General features: G+C 24.4%; 3 protein-coding genes and 2 long non-coding RNA genes across 6 annotated transcripts in view; 3 read left to right on the forward strand and 2 right to left on the reverse strand.

Moving 5' to 3' along the window:
• Positions 1–552: 552 nt before the first annotated feature.
• LOC123272256 (copper homeostasis protein cutC homolog) lies at positions 553–1,031 on the forward strand. The gene is made up of 2 exons (XM_044738957.1): positions 553–921; positions 975–1,031. The coding sequence occupies exons 1-2, from the start codon at positions 553–555 to the stop codon at positions 1,029–1,031; spliced, it is 426 nt and encodes a 141-aa protein (XP_044594892.1).
• Positions 1,032–1,109: 78 nt separating this feature from the next.
• Positions 1,110–5,597, reverse strand: LOC123275119. The gene is made up of 3 exons (XR_006511634.1): positions 5,494–5,597; positions 2,391–2,680; positions 1,110–1,225 (listed from the first exon to the last, which is right to left on the reverse strand). It is a non-coding gene; the product is annotated as an uncharacterized LOC123275119 (long non-coding RNA).
• On the forward strand, positions 1,167–6,773 carry LOC123275101 (probable allantoicase). The gene is made up of 9 exons (XM_044743024.1): positions 1,167–1,248; positions 2,803–2,869; positions 3,349–3,411; positions 3,470–3,686; positions 3,759–3,847; positions 4,366–4,740; positions 5,505–5,684; positions 5,775–5,940; positions 6,648–6,773. The coding sequence occupies exons 2-8, from the start codon at positions 2,816–2,818 to the stop codon at positions 5,919–5,921; spliced, it is 1,125 nt and encodes a 374-aa protein (XP_044598959.1). The 5' UTR covers positions 1,167–1,248; positions 2,803–2,815; the 3' UTR covers positions 5,922–5,940; positions 6,648–6,773.
• Positions 5,775–19,780, reverse strand: LOC123275115. 2 transcript variants are annotated; one of them, XR_006511628.1, is made up of 5 exons: positions 19,585–19,780; positions 8,796–9,011; positions 8,588–8,712; positions 6,661–7,291; positions 5,775–5,892 (listed from the first exon to the last, which is right to left on the reverse strand). It is a non-coding gene; the product is annotated as an uncharacterized LOC123275115 (long non-coding RNA). The 2 variants fall into 2 exon arrangements; XR_006511627.1 differs by lacking the exon at positions 19,585–19,780 and having other exon boundaries at positions 8,796–9,200.
• The window catches only part of LOC123275087 (ABC transporter G family member 20), a 28,723-nt gene continuing 8,808 nt past the window's right edge, over positions 7,443–27,357 (forward strand). The window contains exons 1-2 of the mRNA XM_044743003.1: positions 7,443–7,662; positions 25,941–26,183. Of these exons, the coding sequence (XP_044598938.1) occupies positions 7,589–7,662; positions 25,941–26,183 (317 nt within the window). The 5' untranslated portion in view covers positions 7,443–7,588. The remainder of the gene's footprint in view (positions 7,663–25,940; positions 26,184–27,357) is intronic.

Raw genomic sequence — 27,357 nt, forward strand, 5'->3', positions numbered from 1 at the left:
TTTACATTCATAAAGAGCTTTCATTTGAGTACCCACATGTATTTTGATATATTTTTCATATATACATATATATAATATATTAATATATAAAATATATGAAAAATTGATGTGGGTACTCAAATAAAAGGTCTCGATGAGTGTAACATCGGGATAAGCTTATATCTTTAGAAATGTCAATCGTTCTCAAGGTACAAGATCATTCCTTAATTTGTTAACTAATGACATTTGTAAAGATATAAGCTCATTCTGGTGTTACACTCATCAAGAGCTTTCATTTGAGTACCCACATGCATTTTTGATATATTTTTCATATATACATATATATAATATATATAAATATATAAAATATATGAAAAATTGATGTGGGTACTCAAATGAAAGGTCTTGATGAGTGTAACATCGCGATGATCTTATATCTTTAAAAATGTCAATAGTTCACAAGATACAAGGTCATTTCTTAATTAAAAACCCATTTTATCATATAAATACACTGGCCACAAAATTTTTCTTATTCTCTTAATAATATAGATAATTTTATTGTAAATTTTAGGAATGGAAATTTGCATCGACTCAATAGCGTCTGCAAAGAACGCGATAAAAGGTGGCGCCAGCAGATTGGAAGCATGCTCTGCGTTATCCGAAGACGGCTTAACACCGACTCCGGGATTGATAAGGTTTATAAAAAATTTTTCCAAAGTCCCGGTGCATGCAATGATAAGAATCAGGGCTGGAAATTTTGTCTACACTGAGGAAGAAAAAGAAGCTATGTTATACGACCTGCAAATCCTGGACAGCGTCGGAGCAGATGGGTTTGTCTTCGGAGCTCTCAATCCTGACTTCACAGTTGATGAAGATATCTGCAGGGAAGTCATCAAAGCTGCCAAGTCCAAGCCGGTGACTTTTCACCGGGCTTTTGATGAAGTAAAAAATCCGCTGGTAGCTTTGGAGAAGTTGATTAGCTTGGAATTCTCCAGGGTTCTGACTTCCGGCCAGAAGAACACGGCTCCAGAAGGCTTGGAGATGATTACTGAGCTTGTTAAGGCGGCTGGTGACCGCATTGTTGTTATGCCAGGAAGTGGGATCACTCCTGATAAAATTCTGCTGATTAAAGACGCTACGCGTGCTAGAGAGTTTCACGCATCAGCCAAAATTCGCGTGGACTTAGATGATAAATTGAACAGCACGCGTGATGGAAAAAAACCGGCTACATTTATTATGATTACTTCTGAAGAAAAAGTTAAACAAATGGTTAATATTATTAAATAATTTGTATGACTTTTGAGATTAATAAATAAAATTTTGCTTTATTAAATAATTACTTTTGTTAAATTGAACTGTACTTTTTTAACTGTTGACGTTTTTAAATATATAAGCTTATTCCGATGTTACACTCATCAAGAGCTTTCATTTGAGTACCCACATGCATTTTTATATATTTTTCATATATACATATAAGGTAAAATATATTTGTGAATATAGATATACAAATACATGGAGTGATCATATACTGGTACGTGATCATCTATTGGGGCTTTTACCTTATATAATATATATTTTAAAGATATAAGCTCATTCTGATGTTACGCTCATCAAGAGCTTTCATTTGAGTACCCATATGCATTTTTAATATATTTTTCATATATACATATATATAATATATAAATATATAAAATATATGAAAAATTGATGTGGGTACTCAAATAAAAGGTCTTGATGAGTGTAACATCGGGATGAGCTCATATCTTTAAAAATGTCAACAGTTCTCAAGATACAAGGCCACTTCTTAATTACTGACATTTGTAAAGATATAAGCTCATTCTGGTGTTACACTCATCAAGAGCTTTCATTTGAGTACCCACATGCATTTTTGATATATTTTTCATATATACATATATACAATATATATAAATATATAAAATATATGAAAAATTGATGTGGGTACTCAAATGAAAGGTCTTGATGAGTGTAACATCGGGATGAGCTTATATCTTTAAAAATGTCAACAGTTCTCAAGATACAAGGCCACTTCTTAATTACTGACATTTGTAAAGATATAAGCTCATTCTGGTGTTACACTCATCAAGAGCTTTCATTTGAGTACCCACATGCATTTTTGATATATTTTTCATATATACATATATACAATATATATAAATATATAAAATAAATGAAAAATTGATGTGGGTACTCAAATGAAAGGTCTCGATAAGTATAATGTCGGGATGAACTTATATCTTTAAAAATGTCAATAGTTCACGAGATACAAAGTCATTTCTAAATTATGTATCTAGAGATAGAGCATTTTGCCAAATTTAACTATAAAAGCCTATTTTATCATATAAATACACTGGCCATAAAATTTTTCTTATTCTCTTAATAATATAGATTACCTGAATCCAGTTTAAACTCAATTTTTAGACTCTTTGTTTTGAGTAAATATTCAATATTGATTATTATTATAGTTTTATTGTTGATTATAATTATTTGCTTGATTTGATAAGTATAAATATGTCTAGCGATAAGCTACTTATAACGTCTGGTAATTATCTTCATTGACTTAGTATTACTTCAAGCTTCTATCTGTTATTTTCTCACAATTTATTAATATTGATTTTTGAAATTTTTAATAAAATTTTTTAAGCTTGGAAATTATTTTTTCAAAGAAGAAAATTCCAATAATCTGAAACAAAGTAAAATTTTATTAATTTATTGGATAGAAATTGCATGTTTTAATTTTTTAATTCATCGATTATTATTAAGGATATTTATAAATATGATCATAATTATAATTTTTTTTGTCAGTATTAACACTGCGATGAGTGCAAACAAGTTCAAATTTTCAGAGCTGACTGAGCTAATTTCTGAATCGGTAAGAAAACAAATTGAAATCGAATTAAGTAAATAACTTTTGGAATAATATTTGGGTTTTTTTTTTTGTGGAACTGAATTTTGCAGACATATGACAAGTTTCTTTTTTTTTAAATAATTAAATATTTGTCAAGTAAAAATTTGAAAAAATATATAACATGTATGAATTATTTTTATAAAAATTTAATAAAATTCTTTAGAATTCAAATTTTTTAAGCATTAAATATGATATAAAAATTGAGAGACATTTAATCATTTTTAGAAATTTTTTAACTAATAAATTATATCAAGAAAAATTTATTTAAAAAATTATAAATACAATCTTTTAAAATAATTTTTTTTAACTAATTTATTGTTTAAAAAATTCTAAATGCATTTTTTTAAAATAATTTATTATTTAAAAAAAATTAAAAAATAGTCAAATTTAAATTAAAAATGTTTTTTTTTATAATATTTTTAATAATTTATATTTATATTTAGAATGGTGGTAAAATTATTTTCGCAACAGACGATTGGTTTGCTGTAGCAGAAAATCTTTTGAAGGTAATTTCACACCTGAGAGTTTAAAAATAAAATATGCTAATAATAATTCTACGAAAAGGACGAAGAACCAGTGTGGCAAGAAGAAGCTTACACGGAATTCGGAAAATGGATGGACGGGTGGGAAACCCGAAGAAGAAGAAGTGCTGGCCATGATTGGGCGATAATTGCATTAGGACATCGGTCTATTGTCAAGGGTTTTTACGTCGACACTGGATACTTTACAGGAAATCACGCTCCGAGGTTTTCTATCCAAGCTGCGCGATTGGCAGAAAATGGTAAACAAAATAATTTAATTTAATTTAAAAATAAAAATTACTAATTTAATTAAAATTACCATTTTAAATTAGAAATTTCTTCATTTCCGATAAGAAACAGTCAGCTGGGAACTGCGGCTTCAATGGAAGCTAGGATGCAAATATCGCGCTTGAAATCTGAGGTGAATTTTTGAAAAATAAATTAATAAATAAATATATTTGTTAATAAAAATAATTTATGACACTAAAATTAGCAGTCACAATTTTTTTTTAATTTTTTTAACAAATAAATTTTTTCAAAAAAATTATTTAAAAAAAATTGTATTTTTTTTTAATTTCTTCATATCAATTTTTTTTGGTCATAATTTATTTATTCATAATTAATTTTTGATAAAAAATTATTTAAAAAAAATTGTATTTTTTATTTTTTTTAAATTTCTTATCAATTTTTTTTGTCATAATTTATTTATTCATAATTAATTTTTGATAAAAAATTATTAAAAAAAAATTGTATTTTTCATTTTTTTTAATTTTTTCATATTGATTTTTTTTGTCATAATTTATTTATTCATAATTAATTTTTGATAAAAAATTATTAAAAAAAAATTGTATTTTTTATTTTTTTTAAATTTCTTATCAATTTTTTTTGTCATAATTTATTTATTTATAATTAATTTTTGATAAAAAATAATTTAATTAGAATTGGACGACAATAGTCCCGCAAACTGAACTGCAACCAGGGTACGAAGCGACCCGGCGACAAAATTTCAATTCAACCTCGACAGAGCAATGGACTCACCTGCGTCTGAATCTTTTCCCCGATGGAGGAATCGCGAGACTTCGCGCCTACGGTTTAATTATCCCGCAATTTAAGCCCAGAGAATTCGCGGTACGAATCGATCTGGTGGCTCAACAGAATGGAGGAGTCTGCGAAGAGTACAGCAATGCGCACTACGGTCACCCGCGGAATTTGATAAAGTCCGGAAATTCCTCGAGTATGAAGGATGGATGGGAAACTGCGAGGCGGCTCGACAGACCGCCAATTATTCAGATAGACGACTCCGGAATTCTCCAAGTACGAATTTATCTATTAATATACATATATATTTATAGATAAATATAAGTTTAATAAGAAGTTTTTTTTTTTAATATTAATTTTAAAGAAAAACCGACGGCCTTATTTTTAAATTTCGCAATCCGAGATATTTATTTAAACTTTACGCTCAATTAACAATTATTTAATGTTTATAAAATTTGAAAGAATCTTGAGGTATTATTAAATATTTGTAATTTAAATTTCGTTATTATGTTTTGATTATATTTTTAGTGCGTTGCGATATTTTAAAATAAGGCCATTGATTTTTTGTTTGCAGTTTAAAGAATTTTAATGTTAATTTTTAGATTTTTGCCTTTATTTATTTTATGAATTCTTATACAATTTTTTGATTTTAACAAATGGAATATTTCCATCCAAGTAATAAGTAATTTTTTTTTCTCTAGTTAGAAAAAAAAATTGACAATTTTTATTCTTTACAAAAGAAGAAATTAAATGTCAAAAATATTCAGAAGTATTGAAAAGAATTCAAAATTTTTTATTTCAATTCTTTTTTTTAATCAGAATTATCGAAGATATTTTTTGAAAAAAAAATTTAATATATATTCTTCACCAATTTCGAGAAATTAAATTAAAATATTACTTTTTTTATAATTTATTAATTCATAATTTATAAATAAAGATAAAAATCTAAAAAAAATTCCATCCAAAAATCAAGATAACAACCGACTTAATAGAAATAAAAATCCGTCGACTATAAATGGAATTCCTTACATAAATTGCAGTTTTCTGGAAGTGAATGGGCGATATTCAGGCTCGGTTACGTCGGAACTGTAGACACTATCGAGGTTGACACGGCGCATTTCAGAGGCAACTTTCCTGACAGCGTCAAAGTCGAGGGAACATTGGCTCCAGATGTTACCAGCAAGAGTCTGAATTGGAAGACCATTCTACCAACCCAAAAAGTATTATCATAATTTACCTTCTTAATAAATCTTACATAAGATTTCACCTCTGGCGAAGAAACTTCTTAAAAAATGAAAATATTCTTTCAGCTGAGCCCCAACCGCTTGCACGTTTACACCTCAATCACATGGCCAGGGCCAGTGAGCCACATCCGGATAATCATCAGCCCAGACGGCGGAATCTCGCGGTTCAGATTCTGGGGGCATCCTGAAAATGAAAATTTTAAAGATAATTAAGCGAAAAAAAATATTGGACTGAAAAAAAATTAACTTGATTCAAATAAAATTTCCTTAAATCAAAAATTTTTCTATAGAAAACTGATAGAAGGATTTCTTAGCATTTAAGAAGATTTCTTTGTATTTAAGAAATCATTTCTTGAACATCATTTCTTAGTATTAAGAAAATATTTCTTAGTATTTAAGAAATATTCTTTAGTATTTATAATATTTTTTTGTATTTAAGAAATATTTCTTAAATACTAAATAATATTTTTTAAATACTAAGAAATGATGTTTAAGAAATGATTTTTTACACTGATAGAAGAATTTCTTAGCATTTAAGAAGATTTCTTTGTATTTAAGAAATCATTTCTTAAACATTATTTCTTAGTATTTAAAAAAATATTTCTTAATGTTTAAGAAATATTTCTTAAATACTAAATAATATTTTTTAAATACTAAGAAATGATTTCTTACACTGATAGAAGAATTTCTTAGCATTTAAGAAGATTTCTTTGTGTTTAAGAAATCATTTCTTAGTAATTAAAAAAAATATTTTTTAATACTTAAGAAATATTTCTTAAATATTAAAAAATATTTTTTAAATACTAAGAAATAATTTCTTAAATACAAAGAAATCTTTTTAAATACTAAGAAATCCTTCTGCTAGTATACTCAAATCAAGAATATTAAGTTCTTCAAAATGATATACTTGATTGAAGAAAATTTTTTTTCCGTGTGGACAATCTCGACTGACCTTTTATATAAACATGAATTAAAACCAATAAAAATTTGAAATTTTGAAAATATTTAAATATAGAAAGCATGAGTTGTCATTTCACAGCGTACAGGTGCTGGAGAATCGGCAAGCCAAGCTTATTATAAGTTACGAGATACTATCTCGGAGAAATACTCGTAAGAGTAAAAATTTATTGAAATATTTAACATTAACGTTTAATACATGTGCACTTATGTATAAATAAATGCATGTATTGGGCTTATATCTTTATATATACATACAAATATATTAATAAGTGGTAAGTACATCCTCTCCAAGACTTTGGAGAGTGGAACAGGAGAGAGTGAAGTGTAATTATGTGAGTATTGTGAGCGTATGAAAAAGCGACAGACATCAGACACAGTAAGCGTGCAAGTCGAACGCGGATGGGTGTACAGCAGCAATTGCTTGCAGTATGGTAGCATCGACGTGATATACAATACCAAGTACCAAGATATAGTTTGTATATCTTGGGCAATTTTATTGACACCCTTCTTCATGTTCATTTTTGTTCGTGTGTGCTCATAGTTTTTATTTTTATTTTGTAGTCATTTTTTTGAGCTCTGCTCAAAAAAACAAATACTTTGTTTGGCTACTGACTATTTGATATCTGAAAAAAATAAATAACTGTAAATTTGTAAGGTAATCAATGATGTTTTCATTTGATGGAAAAAAAACCGGAAAGTGATCACCAGTATGTTGAGTTTTTGAATATTAATTTATGTTAATTTTATTTTTATTTTTATTTAATGGACTTTGAATTTAAATTGGGAAAGTTATTTTTAATAAATGATAATCATTTTATGTTCGATTGGTCAATATTAAGTAAAAGGATTAATTACTTTTTATTGAGTAAATAAATTTGAAGAAAATTTTGAAATTGGTTGTTAAAAATTCTGGAATTAAAATGGCTAACGTTAAGGATGACACACAACCGGAAAGTATAAGAAAAATGTTTAGCTGGAGCAGCGGATTACCCAGGTGAGTAATTAAAATTAATTTAGCACTCATTAATTTTAAGAATGTTTGTAATAAATAAATTATAGCAAAAAAAATTGACAAGTAATTTTAAAAATTAAAAAATGCAATTTTTAATGATACTGAAGTTAGTATCTAATTTTTTTTTCGTTAATTAAATTGGAACAAAAAAATATTTTTAAAAAATTGCACTTAATTTTTTTGTAATAATTTAAAAAAAAGAAAAAATTATTAAATCTCGGCTAACTCAATTTTCATAATTACAATAAAAAAATGCTTCTAAAAATTTTTATTTATAATTTTTAATTAATTTTCACATGTGGAATTTTTTAATTAAATTTTTTTTATAATAATTTAATTGCCATAAAATTGTAAAAAAATTTTTTGTCTGTCATAATTTTAAAAAAATAATTTTTTTGAAAAAATTTGTTAAAAAAAATTAAAAAATGGCTAACTAATTTTTTTAGGTGAGTAATTAATTTTTTTAAAGTAATTTAAGATATTAATTGTTGATTTTTTGAACTTTCTGCCGGATAATGACAAAAATTTTAACTGTCAAAAATGTAAAATAAAAATGGCGGCTTCAAAGTAGAGTTTGTGAAGAAATAGTTTTAATTTTGTGTATTATTATTAACTGGCAGGTTTTTGATATCACATATATATTTGTGAAAGTCCAAGTCATACGATTATTTTATTTGTTGAGGCTGCGTCACTGACGTGTGTGCGGGATTTACACACAAGACCAGTGTGAAAGGCGTTAAGCCAATGCGAAACCAGTTTCAAATGTAAACGGGACGACTTGATGATCGGGTCACCAATGTCCCCACGAAATAGGGTTTTTTCCCGTAAAATTGCTCAGCAAAAATAAAAACAAAAATAGGAAGTATATTTATGTAAAAAAAGTGAGAATTAATCTGCAATAAGTCACCTTTGTTTCTTCGCTAACATCCTTGCGGCCATTGTATTGGTTGTGGAATAATTCCGCGGATTTATGACAGGGAAGCGGTAGATGGCAGCACAGCTGATAAATAGTAAACAGACTTCGATGTTTATCTAGGCATTAATTAGCATAATCAAAAACTTGTTATTTCTGAAAAGTTTAAAAAATATGACATTTAGAATAAAATGTCTGTTACCTTTATTTCGCTTCCGGTTGCAACCATGGTTATAAAATTAATAAGCTTGCCATTATACTGTCAAGTGGGCGAATTTTATGCGAGTATTAAATCTTCAAGGTCGATTTTTAAATATTAATATAAATAAAAACATTGCATTGTTAGTTACTGCAATGTATGTATTATTCTTGCGGGAAATATGATTCTAGATGACTACCAGCCTTTCCAAGAGCTATTCTGCAAGTAAGTACGTGATTCGATTACAAGTTGCATATTTTTGACGTCTGCAATTTTTTTTTTTTTTTTGATTTAATCTCGTATTTGGATTTTCTGATGATTCAGATGAAATAAAATCTGATATTTAAATTAAAGTATATTTATTTCTTCAGTGTTAGTCATTTTGTAATTAAAATTTATATTTCTTCATCACTTCTGAAAGAAATTTTTAAAATTACTTTGACATTAATTATTTGATATTAAAATCAGCTGTCACTTGATAAATTTTTAATTTTATTTAACAACTAAATTAATTCTAAAAAATTGCATTTTTAATATTGCACGCCTCATAGCGCGAAGCGCGTGAAGTTGTGCTTTATACTCGACTCGTCAAGTTCAAGCAATTTTGTGATCTTTAAATGCCTCTATCACAACCATATTACACTTATACAATGATATAAGTAGATGTACACCAAAAAAACACTTAAATTAAACCATCTTTTACTTTCTAAAATCATTTCATGTTGCTATTTTGAAGAAAAAAAACGTTTTGAAAAAAATTTTACGTGGACGTCCGGATGTCACCCCATTTTGGATGTACCAACGATTACTCCCGAACAAATTGATATTTCAAGACCGGACCTTTTTTATTAGTTTAAGAATTCGATGAACTGGGTCCGTATTTAATATCAGTGCCCTAGTTTACGTATTTTTTTTTTAAATTGAATTTTTATTAAAATTAGCTACGATACAACCGTACAAAGCCAAATGAACTTTTCTTATTTGTCACGAGAAAACTATGGCGCCACTTGATCAAGCTAGATTTTTTTAGGCTGCGTGCGCATATGACAAGAAAAAAGGGCGCCGATATTTAAAAAAAAAAATAAAAAATACTTTGTAAGAAATGACTTAATTATAATTTTTTTTCTTTAATCAATTAAACAATTAATTTATTTCTTAAAAAATGAATGAGCGTTATGAGGCGTGCATTTTTGGATTTTCCAAACTTTATTTTTAAATTTCTACATGTCAATTTTTTTTTGCCATTATTTATTTGTTTATAAAAGCTTTAAAAATTATTAAATATCTGCTAAATTAATTTTCATCCATTTTTTAATTTTATTTAATAAAAAACTTTGTTCTGAAAAATTGTTTTACAAAATTGTATTTTTAATTTATTAAAACTTTTAAAGAAAATTAAGTTAGCCGACATTTAAAAATGTCTAATGTTTTTTTTATTGACAAACTTAAAAAATAATAAAAAAAAATTTTCATTTGTAAAAATGACACTGAAGTTGACAGAAATTAAAAATTTTTTTAGAATTTTATAGCAATTAAATTATTACTAAAAAAAATTAATTTAAAATTTTAAAAATTAAAATTAGCAGATATTTAATAATTTTTTAAAACATAAATTAGGTAGTGCAAAAAAAAATTGACGAAGAAATTTTAAAAAATTAAAAAATCCAATTTTTTAAAAATAATTTTTTGGAAGAAAATTTTTTGTTAAATAATTTTAATGTCATAAAAAGTTCTACATGTGAAAATTAATAAAAATTGCAAATGAAAATTTTTAGAAGCTTTTTTTTTTATTGTAATTGATTTATTAAAAAAATTTTTAAAATTGACAGATGACGGCTAACTTCAGTATGTTTTGTAAAAAACTAAGGGCCAGTTTTTCAAACCAGGATAAATTTTATCCACTGTTAAAATATATCTATATTTATTCATTTATTGATATACTTGCAATAATAATTTTATCCTGGATAAAATTTATAATACTAGTTAGCCGACGTTTTTAATTTTTTGATTATTTTTCATTTATTAAATTAAAACGAAAAAGTATTTTTTAAAAATTGCACTTATAGTTTTTTTAAGTATTTTACAAATTAAATTTTTTTTTTATTTTTCTGTAATGATTTTTTCAATAAAAATTTTTAGATGTCGGCTAACTTAATTTTCATATGAAATTTTATCTCTGATTTAAAAACTGGCCCTAAGTGAAATTTTTAAAAAATATTTTTTAATTATTATTTAATAAATGAAAAAAATTAAAAATGTCGGCTAACTTTAGTACTATAATTTCTAAATGTCAATTTATTTTTTTTCCAATATTTTTTTCATTAATTTATTTCTTAAAAAATAAAAAAAATTATCAAATATCTGCTACTTTAATTTTTGACATTAATAAAACAGTTTAGAAAAATTATTATAAAAAAAAAAGAAGAAATTTATTAAAATAACTTAAAAGAAGAAATCTACAAAAAATATTATATTTCTTCTTCCAGTTTTAATAACTTGAATTAAGTTGGCAATGAAAAAAGTTCAAGTTTAACCGAGTGGATATAGAATGTGACATTTTTGCGTGTCCAACATTTATATAAGATTATTATACTAAAGTGGATAAGAATAATTATAATAACAACAATAAAATAATCATATAATATACATTTGTGCGTCCGTATAATAAAACAACTATGCGAATAATTCGTGACTCTTACTCGGTGCCGTGGCAGTCTTAAACACCGTGATAATAATTGTTTATAATAATATATAAATATATCCGTATATAAAAATGGCGAAATCTTTTCTTCGATGGTTGGTATTTACCCTCAATATTTAAACATGATTTTTAAAATACAATATTTACGTAAAGTATTAAATATTAGCACGTCTTCAATAAACACACGTCTTTTTAAAACAATTAACACTTGTGTTTTCTTTTTTCATGCTTACTAAAGCAATGCAATGACATGATACAATCATCAAATGTGAAGTAAATTAAGACCGTCGAAGGAAAACCTGTCGCCGAAACCGATCTAAGGACAAATCACCGTGTAGGCATATACTTATATTATTGTAAGCGAATAATTTCAAAATATAAGTATGTTGAATTTGAATAAATAAAAGGAATGAAAAAAATATAAAATAAAAAAAAGGAAAACATATCATTATGTCGAACAAAGTTCATCAGACGTAATGGTTTTTCCACAGATATTTACGTAACACAACCAGCTGGATTGACCGCTTTCACGTTTACGTCGCAGCAAATTAATCTTTGCTCCTGTTGGAGATCAGATGCTAACTGCGTATTGTTATATTTTAATATCCTTTTTAATTTTATTTATTTTTCCATAAAAATTAATTTACCATACATTGAATAACTTTAAAAATTTTATAGCAAAAAAATTATGGCAAAAAAATTGACATGCAGAAATTTAAAAAAATAAAAAATACAATTTTTTTAAAATAATTATTTGGAACAAATTTTTTTGATAAATAAAATTCAAAAATTGTTTTTGAGTGCCAACTTTAATGGCATTATTTTTTCCACACAGAAGAAAAAAATTTTTTGAATCAAGTTAATAATTTTGAAGAATTGAATTTTTTATTTGGGATTTATTGGTATTTTTTTTCATTTGCTTTTGAGTCATTCTAAAAAAAAAATAAATGCAATTTTTAATAATAAATATTGAAGAATTCATTATATTTAAATTGAGAGACATTTGATTATTTTTAGGATTTTTAACACATAAATTACAGCAAAAATTTTTTAAATAAATGAAATATTTGAAAATTTTTAAATGTGATTTTTTAAAATAATTTTGGTAAATATTTACTAGTAAATCATTTGAATTTTCATTTTTTTAACGAAATTTCTATTTGATTTTATTGATGTTTTTTTTTGAAAAAAATGAACAATTAAAAAAAAAATTGATTATCAGAATTTTAATAAATTTTCAAAAAAATTTATAAATTTTTTAGAAAATTGTGATATTCATTTTTTTTAAATGTTCGTTTTTTTAGGTAGTTTTCAAAAAAAAAAAATATATATATAAAAAACCTTACAAAAAGATAAAATAGAAATTTTATCCAAAAACATGAGAGCCAAAATTTTTTACAACTTTTGAAGGCAAAAAAGATATCTAAATCTTCATTTTTTATCTTTTATGACATTATTTATCGTAAATGCGCCGTAAAAATAAGAAAAATCAAAAAAAAAATTTGAAAATGTTAATTTCTCACCTAATTATGGCCCAAAGTGGAGTTTACCCCACATGTAAATAATTACTTTATTGATAAATATTTACAAGTGGAGTCTACGATTTTAATTTTCATTTTTTTGAACGAAATTTCTATTTGATTTCATTGATACATATTTTTTGAAAAATACATAAAAAAATGAACAATTTAAAAGAAAAAAAAAAATTGATTATCACAATTTCAATAAATTAAAAAAAAAATTTATAATTGAGGATGGTTTTACTTGTATCACTGTAGAGTGTTTTACAGGGGAAGGTGGGGAATTATTGTCTCTCCACTTTTTTCTCCGCAATATAGTCTCTCAACCCCGTCATTATAACTCTCAACCACTTTTTCGTCCCCACCCCCCTGCATGTCGGGATTTTTTCTTTCATGCCCGACACACATGTGCTGCGACTGTGGCCGACTTACGCGTTATAATCAGTACCTGCATTTGCATTACGGTCTTAAATAGTATGGAGGTACTTCTATAATGACATTTTACCGCCATAACTATATGGGAAAACCACAGAAAACCCGACCGGTACAGAGGCTGGCAATGAAACGCACATATTCTTAGTTTATAATCATTGAAAAATATTGGTGCGCGCCGGAATCGAACCCTGGTCCCACTCTTTCGAAATGCAGGTACCGAGCCGATTAGGCTATTGCCAACCTAAAAAAATTTATAAATATTTTAGAAAATTGTGATATTCAACTTTTTTTTTTAATTGTTCATTTTATTATGTAGTTTAAAAAAAATATATATATAAAAAAAAAATAAAATAGAAATATTATCCAAAAACATGAGAAACAAAATTTTTTCCAACTTTTGAAAGTAAAAAACCCATCTAAATCTTTATTTTTTCTTTCACTTTTTTGAAAAAGAGAATTAAAAAAGTCATAAATGCTCCGTAAAAACAAGCAGAATAAAAAAAATTGAAAATTTTAATTTTTCTCCTAATATGGCCAATAATGTTGACCCCACTTAGGGTAGAAGTACCGTTTATGGCCATTTATTGTTCAAATACACTGATAGAAAAACAATCTTGATTCAAGAAACTTTTTTTCTTCAAAACTTGAACTCTTGAAACTAGATATATGTATATATATATTTCTTTCAAGAATTTTTGTCTCTTGGTTCAAGATAGGCGATAACATTGATTCAAGATGTTACCGACTTATGTTAAGAATGGCTTTTTTTTGTCATTAATTATTAATTTACTTATTTCCAAGAAATAATTTTTATTTGGTATAACAATTAAAGACTATTTAGTTTTTGAAATATACTTTGATGAATTATTTTAAGTTTTTTAAACGATAATGTTATTTTGATTGAAAAACTTAAATGTATCGATTGAAGATAATATAGCTCTTAAGCCAAGAAAATCTAAATCAAGACAAGAAATTCTTAAAGCAAAATAATCATTTGTCTTCCAAAATAAATTCTTAGGTCAAGAAAATATCTCTTGAGTCAACATAAATTTTTTATCAGTGTAAACGATAGAAATGAATTTATTTTAATAAACCATTACAAATTCAGTTTGTTTTAATATAAATTTTTTAAAATTCAACAAAAATATGGTTATAAGATTATAATTTTTTATAAATTAATTCAAATGTTAACTGGCCAAAAACGGTATCTCTACCCTATAAATAATTGCTAAATTTCCCGTGTAAAAAAAAATTGTCCCAAAAATGTCCTAAGCGTGGGACATCCAAACGTGACACAATTTGGGACATTTTTGGGACAATTTTGGGACATCTCAAAAAAAAATTTAAAATTTAAAAATAGTGCGTTTAAGTAATTTTTCGTCGATTTTAGGTATTTCTTTGAAGATTTTCAGAAGACTTTACAATTTCATGACAATTTTACTACAATTTTAAATGGTTTTTAAATGATTTTGAAGAAGATAATTTATTTTTGCACAGCTGTAGATTTGTCTAGAAATTAATGGATGAAACATTTATTTAACATTTTTGGGACAATTTTAGGACATTTTTGGAACATTTTGGGACAATTTTAGGACATTTTTGGAACATTTTTAGGACAATTTTGAACGTTTTTCAAATAATTAAAAAAAAAAACAATTTATTTTTGCACGGTTGTAGATTTGTCCTAAAATTAATAGATGAAAAATTTTAGGACATTTTTGGGACAACTTGAGGACATTTTTGGGACAACTTTAGGACATTTTTGGGACAACTTTAGGACAAATTTGGGACAATTCTGTAATGTTTCTACAACAAACTTTGAACATTTTTAGAACTATTTCACGACACTTTTGACCGATTTCAAGAAAGATAATTTATTTTGCACAGATTTGTACTAAAATTAATAGATGAAAAATTTTAGGACATTTTGGGACAACTTTAGGAGGACTTTTAGGACATTTTTGAACAATTTTAGGACAAATTTAAAATTTTCGGAACATTTTTTAAAAGTGTCGTGAAATAGTTCTAAAAATTTTCAAAGTTTTTTGTAGAAACGTTACAGAATTGTCCCAAAAATGTCCTAAATTGTTCCAAAAATGTCCTAAAGTTGTCCCAAAAATGTCCTAAAGTTGTCCCAAAAATGTCCTCAAGTTGTCCCAAAAATGTCCTAAAATTTTTCATCTATTAATTTTAGGACAAATCTACAACCGTGCAAAAATAAATTGTTTTTTTTTTTTTTTAATTATTTGAAAAACGTTCAAAATTGTCCTAAAAATATTAAAAAAATGTTCCAAAAATGTCCTAAAATTGTCCCAAAATGTTCCAAAAATGTCCCAAAAATGTTCAATAAATGTTTCATCCATTAATTTCTAGACAAATCTACAGCTGTGCAAAAATAAATTATCTTCTTCAAAATCATTTAAAAACCGTTTAAAATTGTAGTAAAATTGTCATGAAATTGTGAAGTCTTCTGAAAATCTTCAAAAAAATACCTAAAATCGACGAAAAATTACTTAAACGCACTATTTTAAAATTTTTAATTTTTTTTAAGATGTCCCAAAATTGTCCCAAAAATGTCCCAAATTGTGTCACGTTTGGATGTCCCACGCTTGGGACATTTTTGGGACAATTTTTTTTCACACGGGTTATAAAACTAATCAATTTTCCATCTAAATTCTTGACAAAAAAATTATTATCTTAGTTCAATAATTTTTTTTTCACAGTATCAATAATTGTAATTCAATAACACGGCCTTTTTTTGTCCAATAAAAATACTCTAAATTTTTCATAGCTGGACTTTATATTATCAGAGTAAAAAACGAATGACTTCCTAGATTGTTTTTTTTAGAGTAACAAACAAAAATCAATTTTATTAAAACGTTTTTTTTAAAGCTGACTGAACACTTAAATTAAAGTATCAGTTTATGTTAACATAAAATAAAATAATAACAATAAAATGCGTCGAGAAGAAAATAAATAAATAAAATAAACGACTCAAAGGTCGGTGATAAAAACCTTTAGCCGCAGCAAGCAGGTACTATCTATCTATCTATCGATTGGGAAAATGTATGATTGATTATAATTAAATAGAGAATGCAATAAGTCGATGTTAATTGCGATATACCTGGTATGTACTTTTTACATAGAGTGATATGATGAACTATAAAATAAGTAATGGTAATAGACGTAATGAATATCTTCAAGGCTGTTAATTTTGAGGCAAGAATGTATAATAGATTCTTTTACAATCTGTGGTATGGTGCGTTAACCAATCTGTTATTTAATCGATCTTCATATTACATCATTTACAATCGGGTACAGCCTTACACCTATTATACAACAATATAGTGAAAGTGACAGCTCAGCTGTAATTTTTATAAGTTTACAGCGAAGACACTTACTACTGACAGCCATAAGTCAACATACTAGTTACAGTAGTAAATAATAGTAACTCAAATACTATACTACTTTATCTTAATAACTCTTAATCCAACTTCTGATTATCTCCTTTGCTATTCCGAGTAATATAATAACAACCTCAATACCTTGCTATAAATATATAATACGTACGATCAATTTTTTATCTTTTATTCATGGATCTGGAGGGTACTGCGTTGACACACTTAATTATACCTCGAGCTCGTCTAATAGCCAGTGGAAAATTTATTATTTATAATTCTAAATAATGGTAATTAATAATAATAAATAAAATATATATAATTTGTAGGATTTTTTTTGCAATTGATGATGATGGGGATGCCTGAGTTGGATTTATTTAAAAAGGTCAAATATTTGGGAAACTCGGTACCAAGGAAACACCGTTATACTTTATATATATTTTATAGCTGTGGTTTTTCGTTAAATGTCCGCTCGACTGACCAATTTTTTTTTAACAGTAATTTTTTAATTATTTAAAAAAAAAACAGACTTTTTTTTTAAGTAATTAAATTTTTAGTTTGCAAGAATTTTTTAAATTTTTAATTTATAAAAATTTAATTTTATTAAAATACACAATTTTTATTTTATTTATTGCTAAAATTTTATAATACTGAAATTAGATTTTTTTTTTTAAATTATTAAAAAAATTTTAACTTGGAATTTTTTTTAATTTCTAGATGTAAATTTTTTTAATAATTTATTTGTTATAAAAGTCCAAAATATTGATATATTTTGGTTAATTTCAATATTTAAAAATTCTAAATTTTTGTGAAGAAATATTGTGAAAATTTTAATTAAGAAATAGAAGATATTATTAGCAAAAGCTTAGATGAGAGATTTAGAGAGACAACATTTAGAGTCAAATTTAAAATTATAAAAACTAAAATAATACTAAAGTTAGCCGACATTTTCAATTTTTTTTTAATTAATAAAATTAGAACAAAAAAACATATTTTAAAAATTGCACTTACAGTTTTTCAATTTTTTTTTACAAATAAAATTTTTTTTTAATGATTTCTTCATTAAAAAAAATTTTTTTAATTTTCAGATGTCAGCTTACTTAATTTTCATAAAAACAATACTAAAGTTAGCCGACATTTAAAATTTTTTAATTAATTAAATTAGAACAAAAAGAAAATTAATTTTTAAAAATTGCACTTACAGTTTTTCAATTTTTTTTTACAAATAAAATTTTTTTTTAATGATTTCTTCATTAAAAAAAATTTTTTTAATTTTCAGATGTCAGCTTACTTAATTTTCATAAAAACAATACTAAAGTTAGCCGACATTTAAAATTTTTTAATTAATTAAATTAGAACAAAAAAAAAATTAATTTTTTAAAAATTGTACTTACAGTTTTTCAAATTTTTTACAAATAAAAATTTTTTTTAATAATTCTTTCAATAAAAAAAAATTCTAAAAAGTCTGTTAACTTAATTTTCATAAAAACATCATACTAAAGTTATCCGAGATTTTTAATTTTTGATTTTTTTAAATTAATAAAATTAGAACAAAAAAAAAATATTAAAAAAATTGCACTTACAGTTTTTCCAATTTTTTAAAATCATTTCTTGAATAAAAAAAAAATTGTAAAAATTTTCAGAAGTCAGCTAACTTAATTTTCATAAAAACTAAAAATAACTTTTGATAATTTTCTTCTCATAAAATTGTTCTAATCAAAACTAAAACTAAAACCAGGGCTGAGTACAATGACTTTAAGACAGTAACTTAGCTATCACTGTAGGACTAGATAGATTTACTTATGACACGGATAACTAGTAGGTCATAAAAGTAATCAATGAAACTCGTAAGAAAAGAAGAAAATTAATAAGAATTTGTGAATTGTAAAAGTTTGCTCAGAAGATGTGAGAAAAAAATTACGAAATTTATTTATTTTGGAGGACTCGACGTGAGTAATATTCGTTAATGAACAAGAATACGTATATAAGCATATAATATAAGGGATCCCAGGTAAAAAAATAGGTGGGGGAATACAAGAATCATAATGGGAAAGTGGAGGAGGTGACTTTGAACAGGGGCCTCAGTACAGTCAGGCGGTCGACTCTTGTAAACGATTTACAGGTTGATCAGTCTTGTGGCAGGACTCGAAAGTCGTGTTGAGATAAAATAATTTACAATAAAAACAACTTGATAATTAATCGGGTGTCCTCATGCACGAAAACCTGCCAGTGCATATGAATCCTCACGTGTGTAAACTCATTAGCGCTCGAGCCAAGTTCCGACTCTCAAATAACGATAATTAATAATTAATAATTGTATTGATATAATTTAAGTTGTTTTAGTATTTTTATGTGGTTGATATTGATGGTGACGAATGAAGGCCTTTTACAAGTACTGAAGAATATTTTTAAAAATTTGGAGTTTATTCTAATTAAATTACGGGATAATATTTTTAAAAAGTGAAATTACAAGTTGGACTTTGAAAGTAAGTAATTTTTTAGCTAGCCTCTTGTCTATTTATCTTGTCTGTGTCTGTAAGAGTTACAGGCTATAGAAAGTTAAGACAAATCAACTATGAAATTTTATTAAGTTGATTTGTTGACCTTCAGTCACGTGTTTCAATCAATCTATCACAAATACCAAATCTTACATTGTAAGAATTGGGATATAGATTTTTTTCATGTCTAGGCAGACACTTTATGTTTAAATATGTATATGTCAATTATATGTACATTACCTTGCACGCACTAGACACTTTTATTGAGTATCTAATCATTAGTCAGCAGTTAATGGAGATTTAATACCTTGCTTGGATACTTTGGAAGAAAATTGAGCTAACTATTAGCTTCTCTAGCGGTAATTATCTTACTTTTGGTATTGGTTTTTTTTTTCGAGTCTTTGAAAAGTATAGCAAAGTTCTTGGAATATTCTTCTTTTCCTAAAAATATTTAATTGTTTTTATTAATTTGCTTTGGAGTCTGCAAAGAAAAGTATTTTAGTTATTGAAATTTTGCAATTTAAATTTATTTAATAAGTTTGAGAATTTTATTACAAATAAATTGTGGAAAAAACAATTCAAAAATTGACTTGTGACTGATAATTTTAATGTTGTAGCTTCGTAATAAGTAGTAGAGGGCGTTGCGAAATTGTAAAATTTGGAATTATGTTTTTAAAGAAGAAATTTAATGGAAATTTGAAGAAATTTATATTTAAAATAATATATTTTAGAAGAAATAATATTCTGATAGTAAAAAATAATTTTTTAAGCGAAGAAATAGTAAAAATTATTATACTAGGATTTTAAATAGGGTTTTAAAGAAGAAATGCAATTTAAAATTGAAGAATTTGATATTTAAAATGATATATTTGAGAAGAAATAATATTTTATAATGAAAAATATTTTTTGAGATGAAGAAATAGTTAAAATTATGATATTAAGATTTTAAATAGGTTTTTAAAGAAGAAATTTAATGGAAATTTGATGAAATTGATATTTAAAATGATATATTTGAGAAAAAAGTATTTTTTAAAGTGAAGAAATGGTACAAATTATGATAATAGGATTTTAAATAGGCTTTTAAAGAAGGAATGTAATTTAAATTTGAAGAAATTGATATTTAAAATTATATATTTGAGAAGAAATAATATTTTTTAATATAAAGTATCTTTTTAAATGAAAAAATAGTAAAAATTATACTAAGATTTTAGTTACAAACAAATAATATATTTAAATATATACACTGATAGAAGGATTTGTTTATAGTTAAAAATATTTGTTAATATTTAACAAATCATTTATTAGAGACCACTTTTTAGTCCTTAACAAATATTTCTTAGTATTTAAAAAGATTTATTAATATTTAATAAATGAATATCTGATTTATTAAATACAAACAAATCATTTTAAATACTAAGAAATATTTGTTTGATACTAAAAAATGGTCTCTAATAAATGATTTGTTAACTATTAACAAATATTTTTTTAATACAAATAAATCCTTCTATCAGTGTACGAGTTAAAATATCTTTTAATATTTTAAATATCCCAATAAAATAATATCTTTAATATCTATCTAATATTTATATAGTAAAAAAAAAAACCTTTGTATAAAACTTTGTAAAGTTATGCAAATAAAACACCATATATATATATATATATATATATATATACTAAGATTTTAAATAGGATTTTGAAGAAGAAATTTAAGGGAAATTTGAAGAAATTAATGTTTAAAATGATATATTTAAGAAGAAATAATATTCTAATGATAAAAAAGAATTTTTGAGGTGAAGAAATAGTAAAAATAATGATATTAGGATTTTAAATAGGTTTTTAGAGAAGAAGTATAATGTTAATTTGAAAAAATTGATATTTAAAATGATATATTTGAAAAAAAATAATATTCTGATGGTAAAAAATAATTTTTGAAGTTAAGAAATATTAAAAATTATGATATAAGTATTTAAAATTTGTTTATTTTGTGATTTGGAGCGCTATCATAAAAAATGAAATTTTTAAATCAATTATTAATTTATAATTTAACTTTTTTTATTATTACCATTATTAAACTTTATAAAAATTTTATTTAAAATTTAACAAATAAATTTTTTATTAAAGTACTTTAAGAAGAATACTTTAATAAAGAAATAATGTTAAAAATACAAAAATTATAACAAACAAAACAAAAGTAAGCGCATAAAAGTTTGGCTAACTTTTAAATTGTCTCAAGCTGGTGTTCTACTTATCGCTTCAATTTAAAATAAAAAGTTGAACCACGTAAAGCTAATTCACGGTCAATTTGGAGAGAGCAAGAGAAAAGAAAAACAAAATTGAGAATAACAATAGAAAAATAATAATTTTAATCATTATAATAATTACAATTAATGATATATTATTTTTTTATTTATTTCTTTGATAATTGCAGAGTTGTCATTATTTATTATCCAACAATCGATAAAATGATGATGAATAAAACAAAGTTGCGTTTTAATCGAAATTACTAATCAGTCACTTTCTAAAACCACAAAATGTAAATGCCCACGCGGGAATTCTAATTCTATTTCCGTTTGTTTATCTCAACTTTACCAGATTGATAAATATAAATGAATAGACTGAGATTTTTATCCGTCTTGTCTTATTTAATCGATAATGTATACGGATATTAAAATAATGATCATTAATTACAATTAATACTAACGACACTTACAATAATAAATAATTATTTCTTATTAAATTAAATTGTAATCTACAAGTCACTAAATTCAAGGTAAAACATGTCAGAAAATTTAATTTTGCGGACAAAAAATGCCCGCACGCATTTAAAAAAACTTTCAAGGCTTATATTTTTTATATAAACAATTAAGTTAGCTATCAAAGAGTGTAATTAGCCGTAATAGTAATTAAATAACATGAAAAATATATTCTTAAGTTAAAACTGAAAATTCTAAGTCTCTCCCTCTAAAATCATCATCTTAGGATGACAAATTTGTTTAAAAGCTTACGCAATCCTCATGTGGACATTTAAATATATATGTAGTAAGTAATAGGAATTCCATTATAGAATACAAAGTATTATTCGGTAGGTTTGACACGTATGCAGTACATACACTGCATATTGGTTGAATGTTATCGTTGTGCAAATCCCCAGCCAAGCGTTATTATTTTATGCGATATATTGTGTTGTAATAAAAAAATTTCTGCATTAAGATCACTCTATCCAATACAACTAAACTGTACATATAATTTAAATGGATTTGCATGAGCTGCCTGCTGTACTTCAGTATAATATCCTCGGTGCAGTCATGCCGAGATGAGTCTACAGCAGATAATGGAATTTAAGTTTATTATTATAATTTATGGGTTTTTATCACCAGGAATGTGATGAGCATGCTAATGTCTAATCTCGATACTCGGGATAGAGTGAAGAAATATAAAATATCGAATAAAATTATATAAATTCCACGTAAGATCAGCCTCGATCTCTTGAACTTTCTTTCGAGTTTTTTTAGAGTGACCTTGAATTGGTTAATTTTTTATTTATCGCCTCACATCTGTGTAGAGCAATTTAGAAGGATTTGTTTATATTAAATAAAATTTTTTAATTGTTAATAAATAATTTTTTAACATCATAGAATTTAATAAATATTTATTAAAATTAAATATGTTTATATTTAATAAGTTTTGTTAACTATTAATAAATTATTTTTTAATATCATAAAATTTAATAAATATTTATTAACAGTTAATAAGTAATTTATTAAGTACAATTTATTAACTGTTAATAAATGTACTTTTCTTCAAAATAAATATTTATTCAATGTTAAAAAATATTTATTAAAATTTAATAAATTAAATAATTGTTTACAAGAAAATTAAATTTGTTTATATTTAATAAGCTTTGTTAACTGTTAATAAATTATTTTTTAACATCATAGAATTTAATAAATATTTATTAAAAGTTAAGAAGTCAATTAATTACAATTTATTAACTGTTAATAAATGTAATTTCCTTCTAAATAAATATTTATTGAATGTTAAAAAATATTTATTAAAATTTAATAAATTAGATAATTGTCTTTAAATAAATTAAATTATTAATAATTAATAAATATTTCTATCAGTGTTCATCATAATTTTTTTAAATTGTGAGCGATCCGATAAAATATCATAATTGCGTATGCAAACTTGGCGTTAATTAAAAACCGGCAATAATATAAAAAAGTATTTAAATGTTTAAAATTAAATTTTAAAAATGATAAATATAAAAATTAATTAAATAAATTTAAACTGATCTCGCTTTTAAAAATTTTTCCTCAATTATAATTTAATAAAAAGTATTTAAATGAAATTGATTTAAAGTTATGAAATTTGTTTTGCTGATTATTGTAAAGAAGAAACTCTCATTTTTATTTAATTATTAAATTACATCTTTGTAAAACTTTTAAATAAATTAAAATATAATTTTGCAAAAAGTAAAATTCAGTTCCGCTAATTGCAGCGGTTGATTGCCGGGCATTAATCTCTAGAATAAAAGTAAGAAGAAATGGTGCGATATGAGAACATAAAAGATTACGGGTCTTAGTAATTAGCTCTTAAAACAATGAGGAGAGAGAAGAAATACATTTTCGCGTGTAATTACATTACTTTTCCGGTTATTGCACTGCGTACGATCCAGTAGTCGTCTATTAGCTCCAAGTCGTAAGGATTTGTTTAGTACGCAGCCATTCGTATACTCATAGCCTAGATTGCACGGTTATTGAAAAAAGTCAACGCGGTGCGACTTATTCGACGACTACACAATTACGTAAGAGTATACGACTTTCTTTTTGCTGACGCTTGCCAGTTTCATCGTTGGGCAACTATATTTCTGTACCGCTCACATATAAAAATTACAAATAGTAAAAAACATATATAATACATATAATAAACCCTACAATAAAATAAAATATGCTTCCAAGTGTTTAGTGTACCGAAAATTTTGCTTGAGCAATTTTAAATTATAATTAATTTTTTTTTTAAATTAATTGTAAAATAAATTACCTTAAAGTCATGCACCGTGGATAAATAAATTGTTTAATTTATTTTTATTTATTTTATATTTAATATAAAATATTTTTATTAAAATATAATTATAAAAGCAGATTTAGTTTGAATTAATTTAATTAATTTTTATATTTATCATTTTAAAAATTAATTTCAAAATAATTAAATACTTTTTATTAAAATATAATTATAAAAAAATATTTTTAAAAGCAGAATTAGTTAAAATTAATTTTTATATTTATCATTTTAAAAATTAATTTCAAAATAATTAAATACTTTTTATTAAAATATAATTATAAAAAAATATTTTTAAAAGCAGAATTAGTTAAAATTAATTTTTATATTTATCATTTTAAAAATTAATTTCAAAATAATTAAATACTTTTATTAAAATATAATTATGAAAAAATATTTTTAAAAGCAGAATTAGTTAAAATTAATTTTATATTTATCATTTTAAAAATTAATTTCAAAATAATTAAATACTTTTTATTAAAATATAATTATAAAAAAATATTTTTAAAAGCAGAATTAGTTAAAATTAATTTTTATATTTATCATTTTAAAAATTAATTTCAAAATAATTAAATACTTTTTATTAAAATATAATTATAAAAAAATATTTTTAAAAGCAGAATTAGTTAAAATTAATTTTTATATTTATCATTTTAAAAATTAATTTCAAAATAATTAAATACTTTTTATTAAAATATGATTATAAAAAAATATTTTTAAAAGCAGAATTAGTTAAAATTAATTTTTATATTTATCATTTTAAAAATTAATTTCAAAATAATTAAATACTTTTTATTAAAATATAATTATAAAAAAAAATTTTTAAAAGAAGGATTAATTTAAATTTGTTAAATTAATTTTTACATTTATTATTTTAAAAATATTTAAATACTTTTTATAAAAAAAAAACAAATTTTTTTAAGCGAGATTAGTTTAAATTTGATTAATTTATATTTAAAAAATTAAATTAAAAATATTTAAATACTTTCTAATAAAATAGAATTATAAAAAAAAGTTTAACAAAAAATTTCTTCTTAATAAAAATTAATTAAAATCTCTCTAATATACTCTGACATAGATTTAAATCAAAGATAAAAATGACACAATCTTATCCAGTGATTTAAAAAAAAATTTTTAATCTAATCAATTATAAATGTAAATATTGAATATTATAAATAAAATATCGTACTATTAATGAGAATAATAGTTTACTCGAGCTTTGATAGAAGAAATGATTACGTCGCCAGTAATTTATGTTTCCAAGTGTTGCCGAAGACTGTTATTCAATAGCCTGCATGGATAAATACCATTTAATGTTTTTTTTAACCCTCCATTAATATTTACCGAGTAAATTGCGGAATTTATGAAGTCTATTTTATGAAAGCAATATCAATTTGCTTTCTATTGTCGTGCCTTTGATTAATAAGCTTTCTCATTTTTATTTTATAATTATCTGCTGAGATAATAGATAAAAAATTCTTTCTTATTATTTATAAATAAATAAATAAATTTTATATATTGTTCTTTAATAATAGAGAGGGTACGCCAGGAGGTGGTTACACCAACCCGTCAATAGAAACGATTCTAAACTCTGAATCAACCATGGACAGCAACGTGGTAGCACCGGGGGTGGTGCTCTCAGCTCCAGGATTAAACAACCCTGCCTGGAACCGCCAGCAGGCCGTAAGCGTAAGACATGCCTTCAAAACTTACGGCAGCAGCAAAAACCCAAATCCTGTTCTTCAGAACTTGAGCATGACAGTCGCCAAAGGATCAATGTGAGTTTTTTATATTTAATAAGCTTTATTAACTGTTAATAAATCATTTTTTAATATCATAGAATTTAATAAATATTTTTTAACAATTAATAAATTATTTATTAAATAAGATTTATTAAATGTTAACAATTAATAAGTAATTTATTAAGTACAATTTATTAATGGTTAATGAATATTTGTTAACTGTTAACAAATTGTTATTTAAAATAAAAAGTAAAAATAGAAATTTTCTTAAGACACTTTTTATAACTCTATAGCTGGAACACATGATAATAATTAAATTCACTAGATAAATTAACGTTTTTAATATTTAAAAATATAAAAGATAATTATGAGCTCCCTCGCGGTTTTTGAAATACCGTAAATTTTCGGTATTAATGCGTTTACCATAAATTAACCGTTTAATTTAATAATTCTGAAACAATACGGTATTTCTGTGGTTATTTTGGCCAGTTTTTTTACTGTAGTTATACAGCATTTCTACCGTACTTTTGCTGCAAAGTTCAGAAATAATACGATAAAATTACCGTAAAACTCTAGAACTTTTACCGTAAAAAATCTATCTATTAACTATAATATTACTATAATTTTACAATAAGAAAATCGTATTTCTACGGTAAAAATACCAAAGATATACAGCAATTTTACCGCGTTTATACTGATATAATTAAAGATATAATGCTTTTTACCGTAAGATGGGCGGTTGTGTTTATTACTCGGTGAGTCTTATTAGGTGACTGAGTAAATAGATGCGGATAGTGTCTCTGATAGCTCAACGGGTAGAGCCTTCAGCGCGTAACTAGACGATCCGGGTTCGAATCCCGGTCTGGACTAAAAAAAATGATAATAATAGTAATAACAGAGAAATTAATTTATCAGCCTCTTAAAAATTATTCATGATAATTTATAATATTATAAAAAAAAATTTTAAGCTATTGAAAAATAGTAGTAAAGCAGCATATTTTTGGTATTTTGCCGGTAATAGAAAGTAGGGATCTTCTTTTCCGGTTTTTTGCTGCAATAGTGCCGCAGATATACAGTAAATATGCGGTACATTTACGGTTTAAATGCTGTTAATATACCGTAATTTTTCTATTGTAATGCCGTAAATATTTTGAATTTATTTCGTAATTTTTTCGTAATAATTCGACAAAAAAACTGGCTAAAATAACTG

This window comes from Cotesia glomerata, linkage group LG1, assembly GCF_020080835.1.
Source record: "Cotesia glomerata isolate CgM1 linkage group LG1, MPM_Cglom_v2.3, whole genome shotgun sequence".
NCBI classification, from domain to species: Eukaryota; Metazoa; Arthropoda; class Insecta; order Hymenoptera; family Braconidae; genus Cotesia; species Cotesia glomerata.